The 19404-nt window shown below is 43.6% G+C and overlaps 1 protein-coding gene across 1 annotated transcript in view; it reads left to right on the top strand.

Moving 5' to 3' along the window:
• BTBD19 (BTB domain containing 19) overlaps positions 1-19404 on the top strand; it is a 51977-nt gene that overhangs the window by 8984 nt on the left and 23589 nt on the right. The window contains exon 3 of the mRNA XM_081193242.1: positions 2204-2257. Within this exon, the coding sequence (XP_081049368.1) occupies positions 2204-2257 (54 nt within the window). The remainder of the gene's footprint in view (positions 1-2203; positions 2258-19404) is intronic.

Raw genomic sequence — 19404 nt, 5'->3', positions numbered from 1 at the left:
AGAGATATAACATCTATCCAGCATGGGGGCAGAGGGGGAGCAGCTCTAGTAGACAAGCCTAGATTCTAGGGTTAAAGGGTTTAATTTGTTATTAATCTGTAGAAATGTGATGATTATGAACCTAAGAGAATTGCAGCTGCCAACTTTGTGAACTGAAGAGTCCACAATAGTGAGAAGAAAATGTAGGGAAATAGGATTTTGAAAAGAGGGAACTACAAACTCATGTGTTCGCACACGCACGCACGCACACACACACACACACACATGCCATTAAAATGAATATATTGGCTAGGATGCTGTTTTTATTCCAATCAATCCCAATTGTAAACAATTTAAGCTACTTCAAAGAATGGAAAAAGATATCTCTAAATATATCTGGCAGGGGAAAGCCAAGAAGTAAACATAAAATTATGATAGATACAAAAGAAAGAGGAGGCTTTGCTCTGCCAGATTTGCAAATGTATTATGAGGCAGCTTGTTTGTGTTGGTTAAAAGAATGGATTATATTGGACAATGCAGACATCTTAGATCAGGGGTCAGCAAACTTTTTCAGCAGGGGGCCGGTCCACTGTCTCTCAGACCTTGTGGGGGGCCAGACTATATATTTTTTTTTGGGGGGGAGAATGAATTCCTATTCCCCACAAATAACCTAGAGATGCATTTTAAATAAAAGCATACATTCTACTCATGTAAAAACATCAGGCAGGCCCCACAAATAACCCAGAGATGCATATTAAATAAAAGGACACCTAATCATGTAAAACACGCTGATTCCTGGACCGTCCGTGGGTGTGATGGCCTGGGAATCCGATTCAGAGGGTGAACCGGAGGAATCCCAGCCTGCACAGGAGTCCCCGCCTCCAGGGCCGGCTGAACTGGGGCAGGGCCTTGATTCTGAGGCGCCTGCACCTGTGCCGGATCCTCAGGAGCAGGCACCAGGTGAATCCACTCTGGCTCCAGAGGTGGTTGAGGACTCAGTGCCTACAGATGAGTCTCCCCCTGGGCCCAGTAACCCTTCAGCCTCTCCTGAACTGCAGAGGCTCAGGGCAGAGAGGCGAAGGGAACTAGTTTCTCCCAGGAGGAGTGCTCGCCTTAAGACCAGGAGAGGCGGGTCTCCTGGGGGCCGGGACCGCCCCTGGCCTCAGAGAAGATAAAGACCAGTCAGCCCGGTCCCAGGTTGCGGGAGCAACGTCGTTGTTGAGTACCTGTTCCTGCCCGGACCCAGACCTGACCCTCCAGTGTTCCTGTCCCCGCCCGGCTTCCTGCTTCGGACCTCGCCCCGCTCCTTGTGAACTGTTTCCAGGCTAGTGACCCAGGACCGGACTTTGACTACGCCAGCGGTAACCTTCCCCCCGGGACCAGCACAGTGGGCTGGATTTAGAAGGTGATTGGGCCGGATCCGACCCCCGGGCCTTAGTTTGCCTACCCATGTCTTAGCTCTAGAGGGTCACGGCTTAGCATTCGACTGGCATGCATGTCTCTGGTAAGGGAAGGCTAAAACCTACAAGAGTTTTATGAACCACATCCTTAGGAAGAATCTGTATAGAATCTGGGAGAAATATAAAAATCTGCTGGAAAGAAAAACACCTTTATGGCTATCTCCTATTGAAGCAATTACAATTAAGAGAGTTGATATGGACAGACAATGGGCAATTTACAGGGAACTGGTGAATTTTACAGCGGGGGGACGACCCAAACTGAATTCAATGGGAAACTTTAGAAACCAAGTTATGGTTTGTTTGCAATATCACCAGATATACGACATGTTTAAATCAGAAAGAATGGATTTCTGGACCGAAGCTCACAATCTGAAAAACAACTCTTAGAAAATAAGGAGAAACGTCTGTCTGAAATGTATAATTCTCTTTATTAGAATGGGAAACAAAAGACGAGCTTGTTAAAGCTTCAATTATACACTGGGCAATAGATATAGGACACAATATAGATCATAACCTCTGGGAGAAACTTTGGAAATGCATATTTTTGTGGCACGAGTGCTGGAGGGGGGAGGGTAGGAAGGCAAAGTCCCATCGTGTGAGCAGCAGTCTAATTGTGCAAGTCAAATTTTGCCCATAGAAATTTTACAGAAAGCTGAAGACCAAGAAAATCAGGATGGATTAAGGCACATGCTATCATTGCCAATAGAACAGAGAGCATCAAATACTGAGAGCGTACATTAATCACTCCTTTGTTTTGACTGTAGGCCCTGGAGGTCCTGACTTCATCCATAGAGTATGGGCTGGATGACCTCAGAAAGGTAAGCACTATGCTTTGTGTCACTTAAGTTGATTCTCCACGAGATGTATTTGTAATGTAATTACTTCTGCTTGCATATTACAGGGTGAGGGATGTAGGAGTTTTTGCTCAATGACACAGCCTCTGGGATGCAGCAGGGCATGTTATTGGCTGCTTTAAAATAGCCTGCTGGTAATTGAACCCAGATTCCCCTAATCCTTATCAGTGGATCCCACACAGATGTGCCTTCCATTGTGTGCTCTCTTTCACAATGAAAGCAGAATCCCACAACTGTGGGTGCTAGAAGGCCAGATCCATAAAGTGTCCTCTGTCTGTATCCAAACATGGCAATGTTAAACTTTGGACTACCCCACACCAATCTGCTTTTCGGATGCATTACTTCACTTCAAAATGTGGTGAGCAGCCCATATTTGGAGATCCTTCCTGACCATTATGTTGAGTAAGGGCTCTGGACTCTGTCCCCAAATCCTCTTCTGATGACGCCACTGATATTAATTCAGGGAAGTATTTCACCTTTCTAGTGTCTTCCTGTCTATGGTGGTGGTGGTAGTGGGAGGTAAATCATTGATAGTTTTGTAAATGAAAGATGGAAAGAAAAATGCTTGCTATGGACATTTACTACTAAGCTGATATGACTGAATTGGAATCCCTGTCCCTTCAACTCCTACAGTTTAGTGGGCAGAAATGTTGGACTCAGAAGAAGAGTTTGGATTTGATATCCCGCTTTATCACTACCCTAAGGAGTCTCAAAGCGGCTAACATTCCTCTTCCTCCCCCACAACAAACACTCTGTGAGGTGAGTGGGGCTGAGAGACTTCAAAGAAATGTGACTGGCCCAAGGCCATCCAGCAGCTGCATGTGGAGGAGCGGAGACGCAAACCCGATTCCCCAGATTGCAAGACTACCGCTCTTAACCACTACACCACATTGGCTCTCGATAACTGACCTTACGTTGGGCCTACCTTAGATGTTTATTTTCCACTAGCTAGTGCCTTCTAGCAGCCGCCTACAGAAACTCAAGCATCTGTGTTACATTACGTCTTGATTTCACTGTTGTGGTTGGGCGGGGGGAGGCAGGAAACCTTTCTTCTTGGTTCTTTCTCACTTGTTTCAGAGGAACCTTAGCTAGAGTAATTGTGAGGGGAATAGAGGTAGGGAAGCCCCATGACAAAGCTTGCAAAACAGAAACTCTCTGCTTTTAGGAACAAAGAACTTGCCTTATCTTTAAATTACAGGAGACATGGAAGCAGAATGCACTGGCAGTGTTCAGGTTCACACCAGCCATGAAAGAAAATACACCGCGCCAGTACTGTCAGCAAAGCAGCCTTACATTGGCAGATTCCTGCTAGCCCAGGAGCTGCCAAACACTGTAAAACTCTGTTCTAATGACTCCAGTAAAATTCGCCTTAATCAGGAAAATCTAATCTGGACGGCTCCTGATTCTGACTGGACTTTGTGTCCATTTTGGACAACTTCCAGGTCCCCTCCAGTTGCCCTGCTTGGGAGCATCTTCCTGCCAAACTGATAACTAGATTTTCCTATTGCTGATTCAGGGTGATTTCATGTGTTTAAACAAGTCTTCATAATGGTGCATCTGGACAGTGGAGGCCAGTTCATCAGGGCAAATATGCCATTCCCCCAACAATCTCTACTTGCCCTTAGACAGCCCTCAAATGCCTGCCTTCTTAATTACATCCACTCCAGGGGGTTGCCTTGGCTATGGGCTTCCTCAGTTTTTGCTTTACAGAACTCAGCAGGGAATAAGATTGGAACAGAATTAGTTGGCTCTTCCTGCCATTGGCTCTGGCTCCATCTACTGATGGCCTCCCTGTCTTCCATTCTACTAGTCCCAGTGGGCATAGCCACCACTGCAGCTCAGCTGGTATTTTTTGTATGCAAACTGTTACTGGTTTTTGCTGAAGAATGAGATATGGGCCCATTGCACTGCTTGACCCTGCCAACTTTTTGATCCACGTTCTATGTTTCCCCCCCCCCCCGTTGTAAAGCCTGGAATTTGTTAAAGACCTACCCCATCTTGGCCTTGGTTCCTTCTACATCTGCATCACATCAGGATGTGGATGCCAGTGCGGTCCCTGACTGGTGGACTGTGGTGGTGTTTCCAGGGATGCTGATAGCAATTGGGTCTTTTCTGGCTCTGAGTTTTTCCCTTTCCTCCCTGTCTGAGCACACAATGGATACAACAGCTGTTCGACTGGCATTGCAGCCGTGTGTCCCCAGTCCCGGCATAATGTGAGTTTAGGATTGCTTTGTGATAGTAACTTTTTAAATAATTAAACAAAAGCACTCAAAGCAAGCTGACATTGTGCACACCACTGTTGGCACTGCTTACACTGAAACTTGGGACTCCAGGGTCATGACACTCCCCAGCTGTGAACAGGATGCTGAGTCAGAGGCTATAGGGTCACCTGCTGGGAGCCAGACCAGGTGGGTGCTGCTCCTGGGCCCAAGGAACTGAGTGCCTCCTATGCTCCCTCGCCAGTTCATTGGTGCAGGGTGTGCATGAGGTACTATGGGGTGCAGGAGAAGTGTGTTTCTTCAGGCGAGACGGCAACTCTTTAAAGAGACCCTAGTTCTCCTAAAGGGGGCAGAGCTTAGAAGAGGTGGATAGGAAGCCGAGGTTCAACATGCCCCCAGTTCTTCCAATCCTTGTTGGAGCAAGTTACTCACTAGGCGCTCTCTTTGCTGCCTTGTCCTGTGGGTGCATTTGCAGGGCAGGGAGTTAGAGGGGACACTGTTTGGGATGTGTAACGTATATAGAACAATTTGAATCATAATGGAGGAGGCATCTTTTATGACATTCTCTGCCATCACAATCCATTTGTATATTTGTTATCATTGGATATGTATATAGATGGAGGAAGAAAATATGGTGCGTAATGAAACAAGAACATTTATTAATGAAGGCATGAATGCAGCTAACAATTAATAATTTGGCCTGGAGTGTTAACATTACTCTGTTGGGCAGTTTTTTTAATGTGTGTATGTGACTCTGAGTGTTTTAGTAGTTGTGTCCTGGGAAAGGCATGTTTCACCAAATTTGTAGCAGCATGGGACTGTCTAGAATCTGTCCCTATCCTGACTGCCTTCCCAGAGAAGTCTTAGCAGCAAAGACTCATAAAACGATGAGAAAGTAAGCAGAGCTTGAGGAGAGCTAGGTTCTTGGTGTGGGTGATTTTACTGGTGGTGACATTCTTTGGGTTAGAAAGAGGATCTAAGGAATGGGTGGGGGAAAGTAAACACAGGACAAGTGAGAGCTAGCCAGGAACTTAAATTTTCCCAGCTGCTTTCGGATGACTTGAAAGCACGGGACACTGAGTTCACAGGGGAATTTAATGACTTGCCACTTCCCTGCTAGGTCAGGAATCCAGGAATAGCTCTTATGTGACTATTAGGAGTTTCCCATCTGTTACAAGGATCTGAGGCTGTAAGGGAATAGCAGGGAACTCCATTCTTGTGACTGCACACATGCAGCGCAGGGTATCTCACGGAAGGCAACTGAAAAGGAATCGGTATCATTGTCTTAGCACTTAAGGGGAAATTCTAAGAGACTAAACAGAAGAGAAAGTTTTAGAAAATGGCTGTGAATGGATGGTCATGATGGATTTCATTTGAGGTTTTCTCACAGTAGAGAGGTAGTTATGTAGATATAAAAAGGAAGTGTGAGGAGAGCAAGAAGACTAATGGGAACAATTAATGGTGGGGAAGTAAAACCATAATGAATGAATTATGATAACCTGAAGAAAAATAGTGATTAGCAAAGGTCAGTTGTGTTCACACTCCCATTTACTGTGCCCTCACTGCATTTCTGACCCTGGATTTTTAATCTGTGTTCACACAACACTATCCAAAATGCATATGTATCCTGTACTTATAAAATACTAGTTTGATGTGTTGTTCCTCAAACCAGCTTAACACAGATTGGAGCCCTTAAACTGTTCCTAATTCTTCTCTAGCAAAAGTGATAGCACCTTTGCATAGAGTAAAGAGACTCCCTCCCCATCAACACCCCCTGGTGGAACACAAACAGAAATGAATCTGACATTAATGAAGTCATGCTGATGTGAATAGCTAGCAGAGTTGGTGGGGGGTGGGAAGAGCAATGAAATGCACTAGGGAAAAACAACAACTTCAGTGCATTCTGAGGTGGTAATGTGAACCCAGCCTTTGCTTTGGGTTCCTTGATCTATCTGGCAGACCTTAATTCTAGGAAGAATATGACAAATGGTGGATCTATATGGTGGTTTTGTGTGCCTTTTCAGTTGACAGCCTCTTGTGGTCTTTGTGTGTGTACCTTACACATCCCACAATATATTACTTTGGATTTACCCTACTTCACCAATTATTGCATAAATCCATCCTTCCCTTTTTTCATCCCAGATAGGAGCCAACATACACCAGATTTAGGCTTTCTTCCTGATTTGAGGTTATCTGCTGTTCAGCCAGTTACACGCTGACTCTCTACTGTTTGCCTTCAGAGTTATTTAAACAAGGCTTGAAATATTTGCACAGTCTGTTAAATTCCATGACGAGGGGAGGTGGAAAGGTCTTCTCTCTCTACCTTTATCCTTTGTCACGTTTCAGAAGTTCAGAGCGTTTGTAAATTCATCCATATGCAAAAAGGTTCTAGTCAGAGATACTGGCAGGGCAATATGTGATTGCCAGAATGTAAACGGACAGATCAGGAATAGAATAATTCCCCTTAACCATCAATTAGCAAAATATGTTAGCAACAGCAGCACTGCAGAACTGTTTGGAGAGGAAGCGTGAAGCAAATGTGGGGGACTTGTTGCAGGATGGGAAAGTAAAAATAAAATACTTTTATTGGTCTAAATTAAATAATTATATCCTTCATCCAAGGATCACAGGGCAGTTTTCAATATAAAGACACAAAAATAGCATAATAAACCAAACAATACCCCCCCCCAGTTTAAATGGCCATAGATTGTTTAATTAGCCAAAGATATGTAATAATATTCATGAAGGCAAAAGGTGAGCCTCCCGGGGGAGAGAATTCCACAAACGGGAAACAGTTGCAGAAAAGGCCTGTTCTTCTGTTGCCATCATCTGGACCTCTTGTGGAGTAGGCACAGGAAGAAGTGCCTCAGATGATGATCACAGGGTCTGAGTTGGTTCATATAGGGAGAGGGAGTCCTTGGGTTATTGCGGTAAATAGAAAATAGAAAACAACAATAAAGTAATCAAACAAAATATCATAAATGAAATAAATTACAAAGCTGAAAACTAAATACAGATCCAATTACAACCCACTCTTCCATAACTTAGCTGGCAAAATGACTCACCAACCCATTTTGAGGCATGTCCTTATTTTTCTAGGATCCAGCTGGAAGGGAAGCTGCAAACCCCTTAGGTACCAAACCTAATATCACCCTGGTGTGGTTGCCCCCACAACTTTGATAGGAATTTGACAGGAAAGGGGTTGTATGCCATCTGCTTTCCACACTGCTGTTTGCCACATTTGTATTCTGCTCCTCCAGAGATCTCAGAGCAGGGAACACATGGTTCCAGGTCATCCTGGCTGCACTCAGCTAGTTAGATTCAGCAATAGAGCTGGGTTAGGTACCTGTGCAGTATGGAACTGAATTACATGTAGAAACACAGGGTGCTTACGGACTGTCACTATTTTGGGGTGGGCTTTAATCACATACTGGCAAATTGAGGTTGCACCATTGAAGTTAAACCAGACCTTTTGCGATAAGAAAAAGTGATGGGGAAATGCACTGGAAAATGTGAGATAAAATTTGCCTGACACAATGCCGTCTAATCTTCCTGCAAACAAATTGGAATGAAAACTCAATAAAACGGCATCTGGAAGCAACCTGGGACTCTCCTTGTCTTCAGGGAAGCGGCAGAGAGAGACATCTGGGAAGAGGCTTGGGTTCTTCTTGCCTGTGATTTTAACACCATGTTTTGTTCTGATTATCATTTACAACCTGTCCTGCTGGGAACTCATGAGAACGCAGACAGCTTCCATTCCCGGACACATCTGATGTTCTTAGGGACATGTGAGCATGCCTTTGAGAGTGGGGCAGGGTTGTTAACAGCTTCTGATGTGACAAACAGGGAATGAGAGAAACCCCTGCCAGGAGATCAGGCCCTTGTAAATGTTTATACAAGCAGATTATTTGTAGGACCTTTCCACACTGCCCTGCATAGGACTTTTGACATCCCTACATACCTTTGAGCTTTACACGTTCACGGGGCCTTGAGAAATACAAGTGCTTCGTAACTTGAACCTTTACATACGCTGTTTTGACAGTAGCTTGACATTAGTGAAATATACTTTCTGTTATTTAAATATGTTCAAATCCGTGTCTTGGCAACGGCCTTCAAAACCCTTTGGTGCTCACCTGACATTTTCAATCTTTTCTACATAATGATGAGGGCCAAAAATTGATATGTGTGTGTGTGTGTTTTTTTAAGGGGATCTGCAATTCCTTTGGTTCAGCATAAATCAGGAGACTGGTGTTATCCTGTTGCCAATTTCCAGATGGAATTAACACATGCAGCCACACTACCTCTAAAGCTCTACTCATGCCCAGTTTCAATGCATTCTGGAAAAATCAAAACTAACCTCCAGAAGTGTAGCCAGCAGTGCTACAGTGAATATGTGCACATTTGGCAGTTATATCACAGTCTCCCACACTCGCTGAGTTCTTTTACAGCTGTTTTAGAAAAATCAAAATAATGAAAATATGAATGCTTATGTACCTCCGTATAAGTGTGCACACAGCATTTTTAAGAAGGGAAAAAAATGCAAGTCTCTCCCTTTCAGACTTGCCCCTCAGATTGAGAGCACTTTCTATTTAGGAGTGAAATTAATTGGGTCAGCAGCTGCTGGCAAACTCAGTGTTATAGTGGTAAAGTCAGAAGTGCGGGTGCTCTTCAGGACAACCCCCACAGCTGCACCCCACAGCCATACCCCTTCTGAGACTGGGGAACAAAAATGAATTTTTGATCAATGCAGATGTTATGGCTTTAATACCAAAATAGCCTTCCCCCCTCCCCCAGTTTGTTTAACATCCAGTCTGATGAAGAGGCTCAGCACAAATGGCAGGTGTTTTGGCCCACTTGGACAGATAAACTAGCTGGTTCAGTACATTTATAGAACTATTCAAGCAGCTCTCTCCTACTTGCCACTCCATAGGCATGTCAAGACCTGTTGCTGCATTCCTTGTTCTGCACTGCTAGGGAAGGCAAGGATTCTGTAAAGGCCACCCAGGTGGGGACGTGCTGCCGTTAGGTTGAAGAGCTGGGGGTCACAATGCTTCACTAGGTACTGTAACCCACAACAGAAGAGAACAATTGATCATAGATACAGGAAAATGCACTGCCATGCCCCTCTCCTTATCTGCTTTAGAGACACTTCATAACAAGTCTCACAATAGTCAGATTAGGGTAACGTTCATTTTATTTTCTGGAAAGAAAGTGAAACAACAAAAGCCAGCAAAAGTTAGCAGATATCCCTTTGGTAGATGCCAGCTTTTTAATGCTATTGGATTTCACTTCCCTCCTATACCTGGGATAATAGAACCCCAGAGTCTGGGTCCTTCTGGTCCCCTTGACCTAAGCCACAAAGCCTACGGTTCTCACAGAACATGAAGTCCTTTTTCCCAAGCCCCTTGCTCAAGCAACACACACACACACACACACACACACACACACACACACACACACGGAATCCTCACTCCTATCTTATTCCAGCAAGCTAAACAGCATTTATCTGTGACACAGCTCATAGCACACTAAGGTTTCACTCTAAATGTATCAGGTGCCCAGTGCATTCTGAATTCTAATCAGCAAATGAAACGAGCAAGGGAAAACTGAAGCCTACAGCCAAAGTATATATCCCACCTTTCTTTCACAGTGGAACTCAAGCAGCATATATAGATTGTCAGGAGGTCTCCCAGCTAGACGCTAACCACGCCCAGACCTGCTTAGCATCAGTTAGATTCCTAAATCATGTTCCTTCAGATCATAGCTCTAGGTGAGACACCCTAGCAGAAAGGCATTGCGTATTATTCACTTGTACCTATATTACATGGTTCTGGTTTACACTGCTTATGTTGCTTACAGAAATACATAGGGTTTCCTGCATTGGCAGGGGGGTGGACTAGGTGACCATTGAGGCACCAAATCTATGACTTTTTTTATTTGGATTTGGTCATTTGCAGAGGTGTACCTAGGCTCCCTTGCGCCCTTGGCAAGGAGATGTATCAGCAAGGAGAGGTGCAATTTTTGTGCCCTACTGGGCCTGCAGCCTTGGTGGGGGCCAACTTAGCCAACCTCTAGGTAGGCCTCTGGCTATTTGCCTCTTCCAGGCCTCTGCGTGTATTGTGTGTGGATGGGGAACTTGTGGAGATGTTGTAGGATTAGTGCTCCCATCTTCACTGGCCTTGCTGACCAGGGTGGATGGAAAGTAGAGTCCAGCAACATCTGGAGGGCCACAAGTTCTTCAAATGGCCTGCCCCTAGGAATGCATTATTCACCCTTGTTTTGCCTTTTAAAAAACCCTCTTGGAAGAATTACACCAGTGCACACCCTAATGAGCAATGAATGTGTATGCTTATAAAGAAACAGTTTAAAAGAAATATGTGTTATTTCCCATCATGGAAATTATGGAGCCCATCTGCCCAAATGAGCACAGCAGAATCTGCACAATTGTGCAAAACATAATCAAGGAAATTCCCTGCAAGCCTTACCTTTTGAACTGGGAGAAATACTGAAAGAGTTGGGGCAGGGGAGTGGGATGTAGCTAGCAAAAACATACTCAAGTCTAGAAATCACACCTGTGGCTTCAGACTTTTCTGGGATTTCTGCCCACAGTTTGGATAGTAGTGAATTAAAACATCAGTCCTTTGGTTCCGTTTCATGCACACACATACCATGTCTTCAGAATGCTGAGGCTGGTCCATAGTATGTAAAAGGGGAGGGTTCCCAAGATTAGCAGACCAGATGCCCCTGGGTTAAGTGTACCTTAAAGGTACCACAAAATGCACTGACTCATCAAATTAGATATGGCACGGTCTGTCATCAGGATCCCTTCTTTCATTTTTTAAAGTAAAAGAAGCTGGTAGGCAGATGGGGATCAGGACCATGATGCTGGGGGCAAAGGGTTTAATTTTCCTCTCCCCTTGCTGTTTTCCCAATTTAAATGCCACCCTTCCAAAGCTTCTCTTTGCTCCAAGGGATGGGGAGGGAGATATGCTGGCAGAAGGACTTAGGAACAGCTGATCTGTATTGCAAAGCCCAGACTAAAGCTAAAAATTGTCCTCACTTCAGCAGGGGATGCAGCTGATTGTTCTGAATCAAAGTTAGTCAGGGCGGAAGGAACAGAGATCCCCTTAATCCATCCAGCCATGAGCTGGAGCAAATCTTTGTTATGCTTTTCCCCAAGAAGAGGTCTTGGAAATACAACCCCTTGGCATGGCCCCATGGATCCAAGCTGCTCATTGTCTGTAGGTCAGCAGCTGCAGAGAGCTGGCTGGGGCCCATGTTCTCTGTGATGATTTAACAGCGCCCGCCCCCAGCTCCCAGGCCTTTGCTTTTAGTATAATACCTTCCCATTCCAGAGCCAGAATAGAGTGGTGATGGTGGTAGTAGAACACAGCCTGCTATTCCCAGAAGGTGTGTGGGGTTATCTGAGTGTTATTTTTAGGAAATATCATCGGCATAACCAGCCTGCAGAAATAAAAGCTAAATAAACAAAGCCACATTCCTAGGCTACTAGGGTAAACCCATTAGAGTTCCTGCAACTGATACACTGAGGATATACAAGTAAGCCAGAGCAGTTGACCCCAAAGAGGCTCACATTTTTAGCTCTGTTTGTATTGTTCCAGTCTTTGCAAGTAATAAGTGTTCCCAGTGCTTGATTTGCATTCTGGTAATGGCAACATGTTCTATTTAATTTATTTTCAGCATATTTATGCTGCCGCATAATATAAAGTTCTCTGGGTGGATTACAATAAATAAGAAAACACAACATGTTATATCCAGTGTTGAGTGTGTGGACTTCTCTTTGTGCAATGGACTTCTCTTCCCTTTCCGATTCTCCTTCTGCTGTCCCCAGATCTATTTTGGAGTGTCCCCTAACCCTCTGGAGCAGATTTTTGGAGAGCACGAGAGGGCGGAGATGAGAGGGAAGTTCCATTACATGGGTAAGAGTCTTTTCCCCTTGTGGAAGGAAGATACAACCATATGTAAATATAAAGTAGACCACAAAATACAAAATTTACAAAAAAGCTCATAACAGGCACAAATTGAAAAACACAGACTGAAAAACTGAGAGGCCCAGACTACATAAGTTGTTTGAAGGCTTGGATGAACAGAGATGTCTTCATCTATCACTGAAAAGACCACAAAGGTGGTACCCAGACAAAGCTGTTCCATAACCTGATTCTATTACTGCAAAGGTCATCTCCTTGGTGGTTACTTGATAGGTGCAGACCATAGTCTCTGAAGGTAAACTTAAGGTTCAGGTTGGTAAATATGTTCCATTCATGTACATGTTTATTTGGCTGGACATACCAGGTTTTATATAAGAAGAATTACTTGGTTGGGTATGAAATAAGGGGCCTTCATTGTGTGTGTGGGATGGGTGTTGTAATGTATTTATTCATTTTCATATTTAAACTGTTTAACATGGTTGTTTTCAGATACAACTTGGTTTACATTGGAGCATATTACATGAAGCAATTACATAAAATTAAAATTTAAACAATAAACACTCAGATAAACATTTCTGGGCATATTAGCAAAGTTGTTTCAAAGTGTATGTACCAAAATTATTACAGATATGAAAAATCCCCTGATCTAGTTTTCAACTTTCTGTTTCCAACAGGGGTCAGCCAAATGTCTCTGGAAAATTTGTGTAGAGAACTGAACCACAACTGGACCATAGGGCAGTGGTTTTTCAGCTGTTCTGTGTTACCACATTGCCTTGGTAACAAATTACTAGCTAGTAGATCACATATTGCAGGCACACAGGAAAGGAGGCGGGCCAGACCAGGAACCCATTATAGTTAGGAAGAGGCGACACATGAGATGAGCAGTACCAAAAACGTGCTCCTGTGGCACTTGTAGTGAGAAAGGAATGTGGGCATGATGGGGCAGAAGCTTAGCTGGTAGCACAAGAGGAAAGGAATACCTAGCATGCAACACCTATCTGGTGGAAAGGGGGTTTTCCTGGGAAGCTGAGGATGACTAAGGGATTAGAAATTGGTAGCTAGAGCCAGCTGGCTTCCGTCCAATTGCTTCTTGTGAAGCTTGCCGAGCTCCAGACCACAGAGGTGGGAAAGGAAACTGAGATCATCCAGTCTGTTGCCATGTGCCAGGCCAGGCAATCCCTCTGCACTGCATTCCTGAGTGCTGAGTCTAGTGTGACTTCAGATACCATGTTCACTTTTCAGAGTCTGTTTCTCAGCTCTTGTAGTTGCAGTACCAGTAATGTAACTTGATAGTAGGCCTAAACATTACAATTTTTCTAATCATAGCAGCATACCTTGTCCTTTCCTGGGGGTTGCAGGCCTGTGTTTCCAGTATGGTTGGGGACAACTAGTGGAGGCTAAAACTTTATGGATGTTGAGGTTTTATCAATGGGTGTAGGAGACAAAAAAGCAAAAAAATGTGATATGTGTATATGACTTCAACACAGAATGGTGTATCCAGCTGTTGAAAGTCTGAAATTACTTTTATGTATTCCCCACCAGCACCACTTTCTAAAACAAGCGATGGACATGTCTGCTTCAGGTGATTGGAACTATACTACTGGTTTCTGTTTACAACAGAAATATCAACCACAATGAGAAGAGGTTTGAGTTCTAATTGCAATGTACAGTCACCTTTCATGAATGGTCTGACTAGTTTCCAAATAAGCAACTCCGGCTGTGGTTTCCAGCCCTGGAATGGATGAGAATTTTGTTCAGTCTGTGTGCGCTGAACTGAACTGTTTGAACTTCCTGGACAAATGCCAAGATTGGAACACAACAGTGGGGACTGGCTGGTGCACGCTGGAGCAGGCAAGAGACCAATAGGAGGTAGAGCCAGGGCCAAGGACAGGCAGAGCCACCCGCCTGACTGGTTGTAAATAAGAAGGCAGGAAGACTGGGGGCTGGTTGAGGTTTGTGGGGCAATGTCCAGTTTGCTGAAATGAACCAGCTTCCAGTGGATAATTATCCTTCGGATTTTTCCCAAGTTTTATTATAAAATTCTTGTTGAACACCCCACCCACAAAATGCAAAAAATAAAAATATCTTCCTATAGTTTGTGGTAAAAAATACTTTTAGAAATGTGTACATTGCAAGAAAGTTGTATTTAAATAATTCTTTTGTGATATGTATTTAAATTCAAATTTTGCAAGGATTTATTTTTTTAATTACAGATTGATTTGGAAACAGGAAGGAACAAACTAATGAGTAAACACATGTGAAATAGATGTGGAATAGAAATAGACTGATCTGTCTATCCTATTCCAGTCAAGAATCAGATGAAGGCCAGAATCATTGTAGGATATTGGCCAACAAAATTGGATCATCTTAACCAGATGTGCACCAAGAAGTCATTGCAATAAAAGCCCCTGTTATCAAACACGAGCCCTGCCTGAAGATTTCAGGCTCCTAATCAACTCTGTGTTAAATGGTTCCTTGCTGTAGCCTTTTTATCTCACAATACAAATGCCAACTTTTTTCTGACATGGTGCCTATGACAGCTCAAGGGCAAGTTGAAATTCACCCTGTGAAGTTTTGCCTGTCTGTCACAGGAAATCTGCCAGAAAAAGAAGGTGGCAATTTTATTTAACCCAACAGTTTTTTTTGCTTTAAAACAAAAACAACCTTTCCTAATAAGCTACCCTGTTAATCACTTTTGTAGGCCCTTAACCTTTGACATTAAATACCACGTTGTCAATAGGGCTTAGGATCACAAAGGCAGGAACTTTTCACACCTTCTCTGTGGCATGGTTTGCCTTTGAGTTTACCCCCCCCCCAAACCCACAGCAGTGCTGCTTTCTGCCCTTAGCCATACTGCCTTGCAAATCTGTGCTTTATATGCTCCCTCTACATGGACATCCTGCACAGAGCCAACTCTGTTTCCCTGAATTACGGTATTTCTTTCTAAAAAATTGTTTAGGGTTACTCTCATTTCCTACTCATATTGAAATACTGCCCCTCAATGAGGCCAAACTTAGATTCACAAAATGTTTAGGGATATGTATACCCCTGTGTACCCCCAGAAAAAAGCACTGGTTAGAAGGGACCCTGAGGTCCCCGAGGTCCCAACCCCCTGCAATGCAGGAATCTCAACGAAAGCATCCATGACAAGTGGCCATCCAACTTCTGCTTAAGAACTTCCAAAGAAGGAGAGTCTACCACCTTCTGAGGGAGTCAGTTCCACTGTTGAACAATCCTTGCAAATAGTCATGATCTGAATGATTTGCCCAAGCTTTCTTAACTGATTTTTATTAAGTGTTGTTGGCTGTGCCACACTTGTAGTTACCTATCACCATCCCTTCCCCAGCCTCTACGTATTATGCTGTAGTGTGTTTTATCCCCTTCCCAAGCCATTAGTGCTGCTGAATGCACTTCTTGGACATGCCTTTCGCATGTTCATACTTACTGGTTAATCATTACCTCTCCTGGTCTTTCAGTTAGGGCTGCAGTGTGTGTGACAGTGTTTTGATTAAGTCCTGTTTTGAACAAAGATCACCAAGTTGCCTGAAACCATGGCAGATGGCTCAGACATAAAGTTGGTGGTTTCTCCAGGAAACATGGAGGGTGACCGTGACCAGATGCAAAGGAGGACAGGGCACCTGTGCCTTTAATAGTAGTTCTTAGCCTAAATTACTATTAATTCAGTATTGTGTACACATTACCAGCTTAAAAAGCAGTGAGGTTGTTCCTCCTTCCCTCCCTGCTGTGTTTCAATTCACATGTGCGTGTTGTTGTAAACATCAGTACAGTTGGATGTTTTTCCAAGTTGTCTACTGCCTGTCCCCTCCAATGGGTGAAGAAAGGGCTAAGATCATTTTATTTGTATTTGGTAGTCTATGTACACATACCTACACATGTTCATATGCACAACAGTTAATGTTCTAAGTATTATTATTTTTGATATCACTCATTTTCACTTGGGTTCCTGTGGCTTTGGCTTTTGTTACCTATATTTGGGGATCCTCTCCTTTTTCTTTACATGGTTTCCACTTTATCCTTACAGCAACCCTGTGAGTAAGGCTAGGCTGAGAAATAATCATAGAATTGTAGAGTTGGAAGGGACCCCAAGGGTTATGTTGTCAATCCCCTGCAATGCAGGAAGCTCAACTAAAGCATCCATGACAGAAGGCCATCCAACCTCTGCTTAAAAACCTCCAAGGAAGGAGAGTCCACAATTTCTCCAGGGAGGCCACTCCACTGAACTACTCTTACTCTTAATGCATTTGAACCTGAGCCTCCCTGCTCCTAATGCAATATGCTAACAACTCCACTGCACTGCATCTCCGATGGGCACACTCTATCTGATGAGCACAAAGCAGTCTCTGGGCATACAGTAGTGCTGTGAATGAATATAGGAAAGTGCTCTGTATACTCCCATGCAAGCTAGGACTTTGTACAGTATTGGGATCTGTTACGGCTAATATGTGTACCAAAATACAATTAAATCAACTTCAGTGCCAGCCTCCTCAGCTTCCTTTGCTGGAATCTGTAGAAAGCTCAGCATCTAAATGCAAGTGGCTGTTTTCAGGCCGTAACCAAGCCTTGAGTAATGCCCAACTTCTCCAGAATCTCTGCCGCACTGGTTCTATTTTGAGTGCTGCGTTCAGCTGCAGTTTTCTTATGCAACCATGGCAGCCTGTGCATTGCCGATATTATGAAGAAACAGGAAGGATGAGGCATTTACAATTCCCATCTCTCTTCCTCCTCTTTCTCCACCTCCTCCATCTCTGTATGCCAAAAGCTGCTCTTTGGCCTGGTTTCACATGTCACAAGATTGCCTTTGCACTGGCATGACATAGCATAGATGCTCCTGCGGCTGTTTTTTTTTTAAAAATAAGCTATAAAATCCATAAATGTTGGTTCCTCCTCCAGTCTGGCACAGACAGCTTCTATGGCTGGCAGAAATTCCCACTACCTATGTACATTGCAGCTACTGTCTATAGGAGGATAGGGATTTCTGTTACCAAGTTGCTGTGGAAGGAAATTCATCCCTTAGCATCAATCCAGTTTTGCAGGAAAGAAGGGCATGTTCCCAGCCTCACTTTGCCCAAAGTGCTCTGTCCTTAGTGTTATCAGGGATGAAGGATAAATACGCACCATCAAGTTGCTGCACATGCTGTTGTGGATACCTATTTATCCTTGGCCATTCTGCACAGTATTCTGCTTCTCCTCCCAAGCAAATTTGGGTTACAGCAATGTTTTGATGTGTTGTCCCTCCTCTTTCCCCAAGTCAGTTTCTTTAACTCTCCAAGACGTTGCCTCCCAGTCTTCACCTTTGCAGCCCAAAAAGCTTTCCCCAGTGGGTAGAGTGATGGATTAGAACTGAGCGGACCCAAGTTGAAATCCCTACTCAGTCATGAAGTTCACTGGCTGACCATCAGCCAGTCATCATCTCTTACTCTGACCTATGTAACAGGGCTGCTGAGAGAATAAAATGGGAGTGAGAGTAAGAGGACCGTGTTTGCCATCTTGAGCTCCTTAGAGGAAAGGTGGGATATGATAATAATAAATAAATACCGGTACCTCTTTGGCCTGCTCTGTCTCTCTCTCTGTCTCTCTCTCTCTCTCAATGAGTCAGGTGATAGGTGCATTCACACCATTTGGGATAAAGTGGCCTTGTATGATGACCAGTCAACTGCATAAAATAACAAACCAGTGTGAAGTACCAAGTGCTTTGGGAAGACTGTGCTAATGTCATCTCTTCATTTAGTCAGGTGATGCAGCACATGGGGTTGTAAAAGGTTCCCTGTGTCCTTCACTTCTTTGTCGTAAAAACAGCTAGTTTGTGCAAGGCTGCCATAGTGACATGACAGTTTCCTCTTAGTGGAGACCTTTGTCATTTATGCTTTCATAATTTCCACTGTGTTAAGAATATGATTAAAAACTGACTTCTTAAGGGCTGATTACCAACTAAATGGGAAGGAAAGCTCTTTTGTGGAATACACTGGAAATTCTGTTGCCTTACGGCTTCCTGGAGTGGAGCAGTAGTGGTCATGACCCTGTTTAAAGACCTATTCGTATTGTGGTTTGCTTTCTCCTTACACAGTGTCCCTCACTGCAACATCTCTGTGGTGACCATTGTTGGTGCTCTCACACATTCCAACCAACACTATATACAGACCTACAATATACTGTACTATATACCCTGAGCCCATGTATCTGAGGAAACATCTTCAGTAGAAAGCCCACCCCTTTCTTGCCAGTGGGTAACCAAGGTTTGTCCTTGACTTACTGCTTGTTGTTTGTTTGGGTTGTTTCATCCCTGGCAGCGGCAACAGCAGGAGTAAGGTTTGATGTGTGAACTGGCTGATACTGTCTGTACAGTCAATTATTTGATTTCAAGAATTTCTAAAAGGCAGAAAGCATGAGACCTATCAAATATCAAGTATCCAGCTTCTAACAGCTCTTGTAATTGTGTGAAAAAGCTGAAGGAGGGATGTGATCAGTAGTTTCTAATAAACTCTTCTCCAGAAGATTTTATTTCTACTCTAACTTTTCTAATGCATTAATTTGACAGTTTAAAAAACCCCCACCATTCCAGTTCTAAACACAGTTTTATAACTTGGAGAGGAAGCTATTAATGTCATTAGATCATTTTATGCTGATGATAACCATACATCAGAATTAAAGCTTGGCTATTTGTTCTGCTTTCAAACATGTCAGCTGCATCTGCTTCCTTATTTCATCTCTATGGTGTCCTTCAGATAACCTTTTTTTATTCAGCACTCATCCTGATTTGCTTGTGCAGAGTCAACACAGTGGTCAGATTAAACCAGGCATGTCTGAAGGCTGTTTTGGGAGCCTAATCCGGTGTGCCAGTCGATTTAATCCAGCCCCCGTGGCAGTATAATAATAATAATAATAATAATAATAATAATAATAATAATAATAAATTTTATTTATA

Source organism: Podarcis bocagei (assembly GCF_964188305.1).
Source record: "Podarcis bocagei genome assembly, chromosome: 5".
NCBI lineage: Eukaryota > Metazoa > Chordata > Lepidosauria > Squamata > Lacertidae > Podarcis > Podarcis bocagei.
Note: the sequence above shows the minus strand (reverse complement) of the source record. Positions and strands in the feature narration are given on the sequence as shown.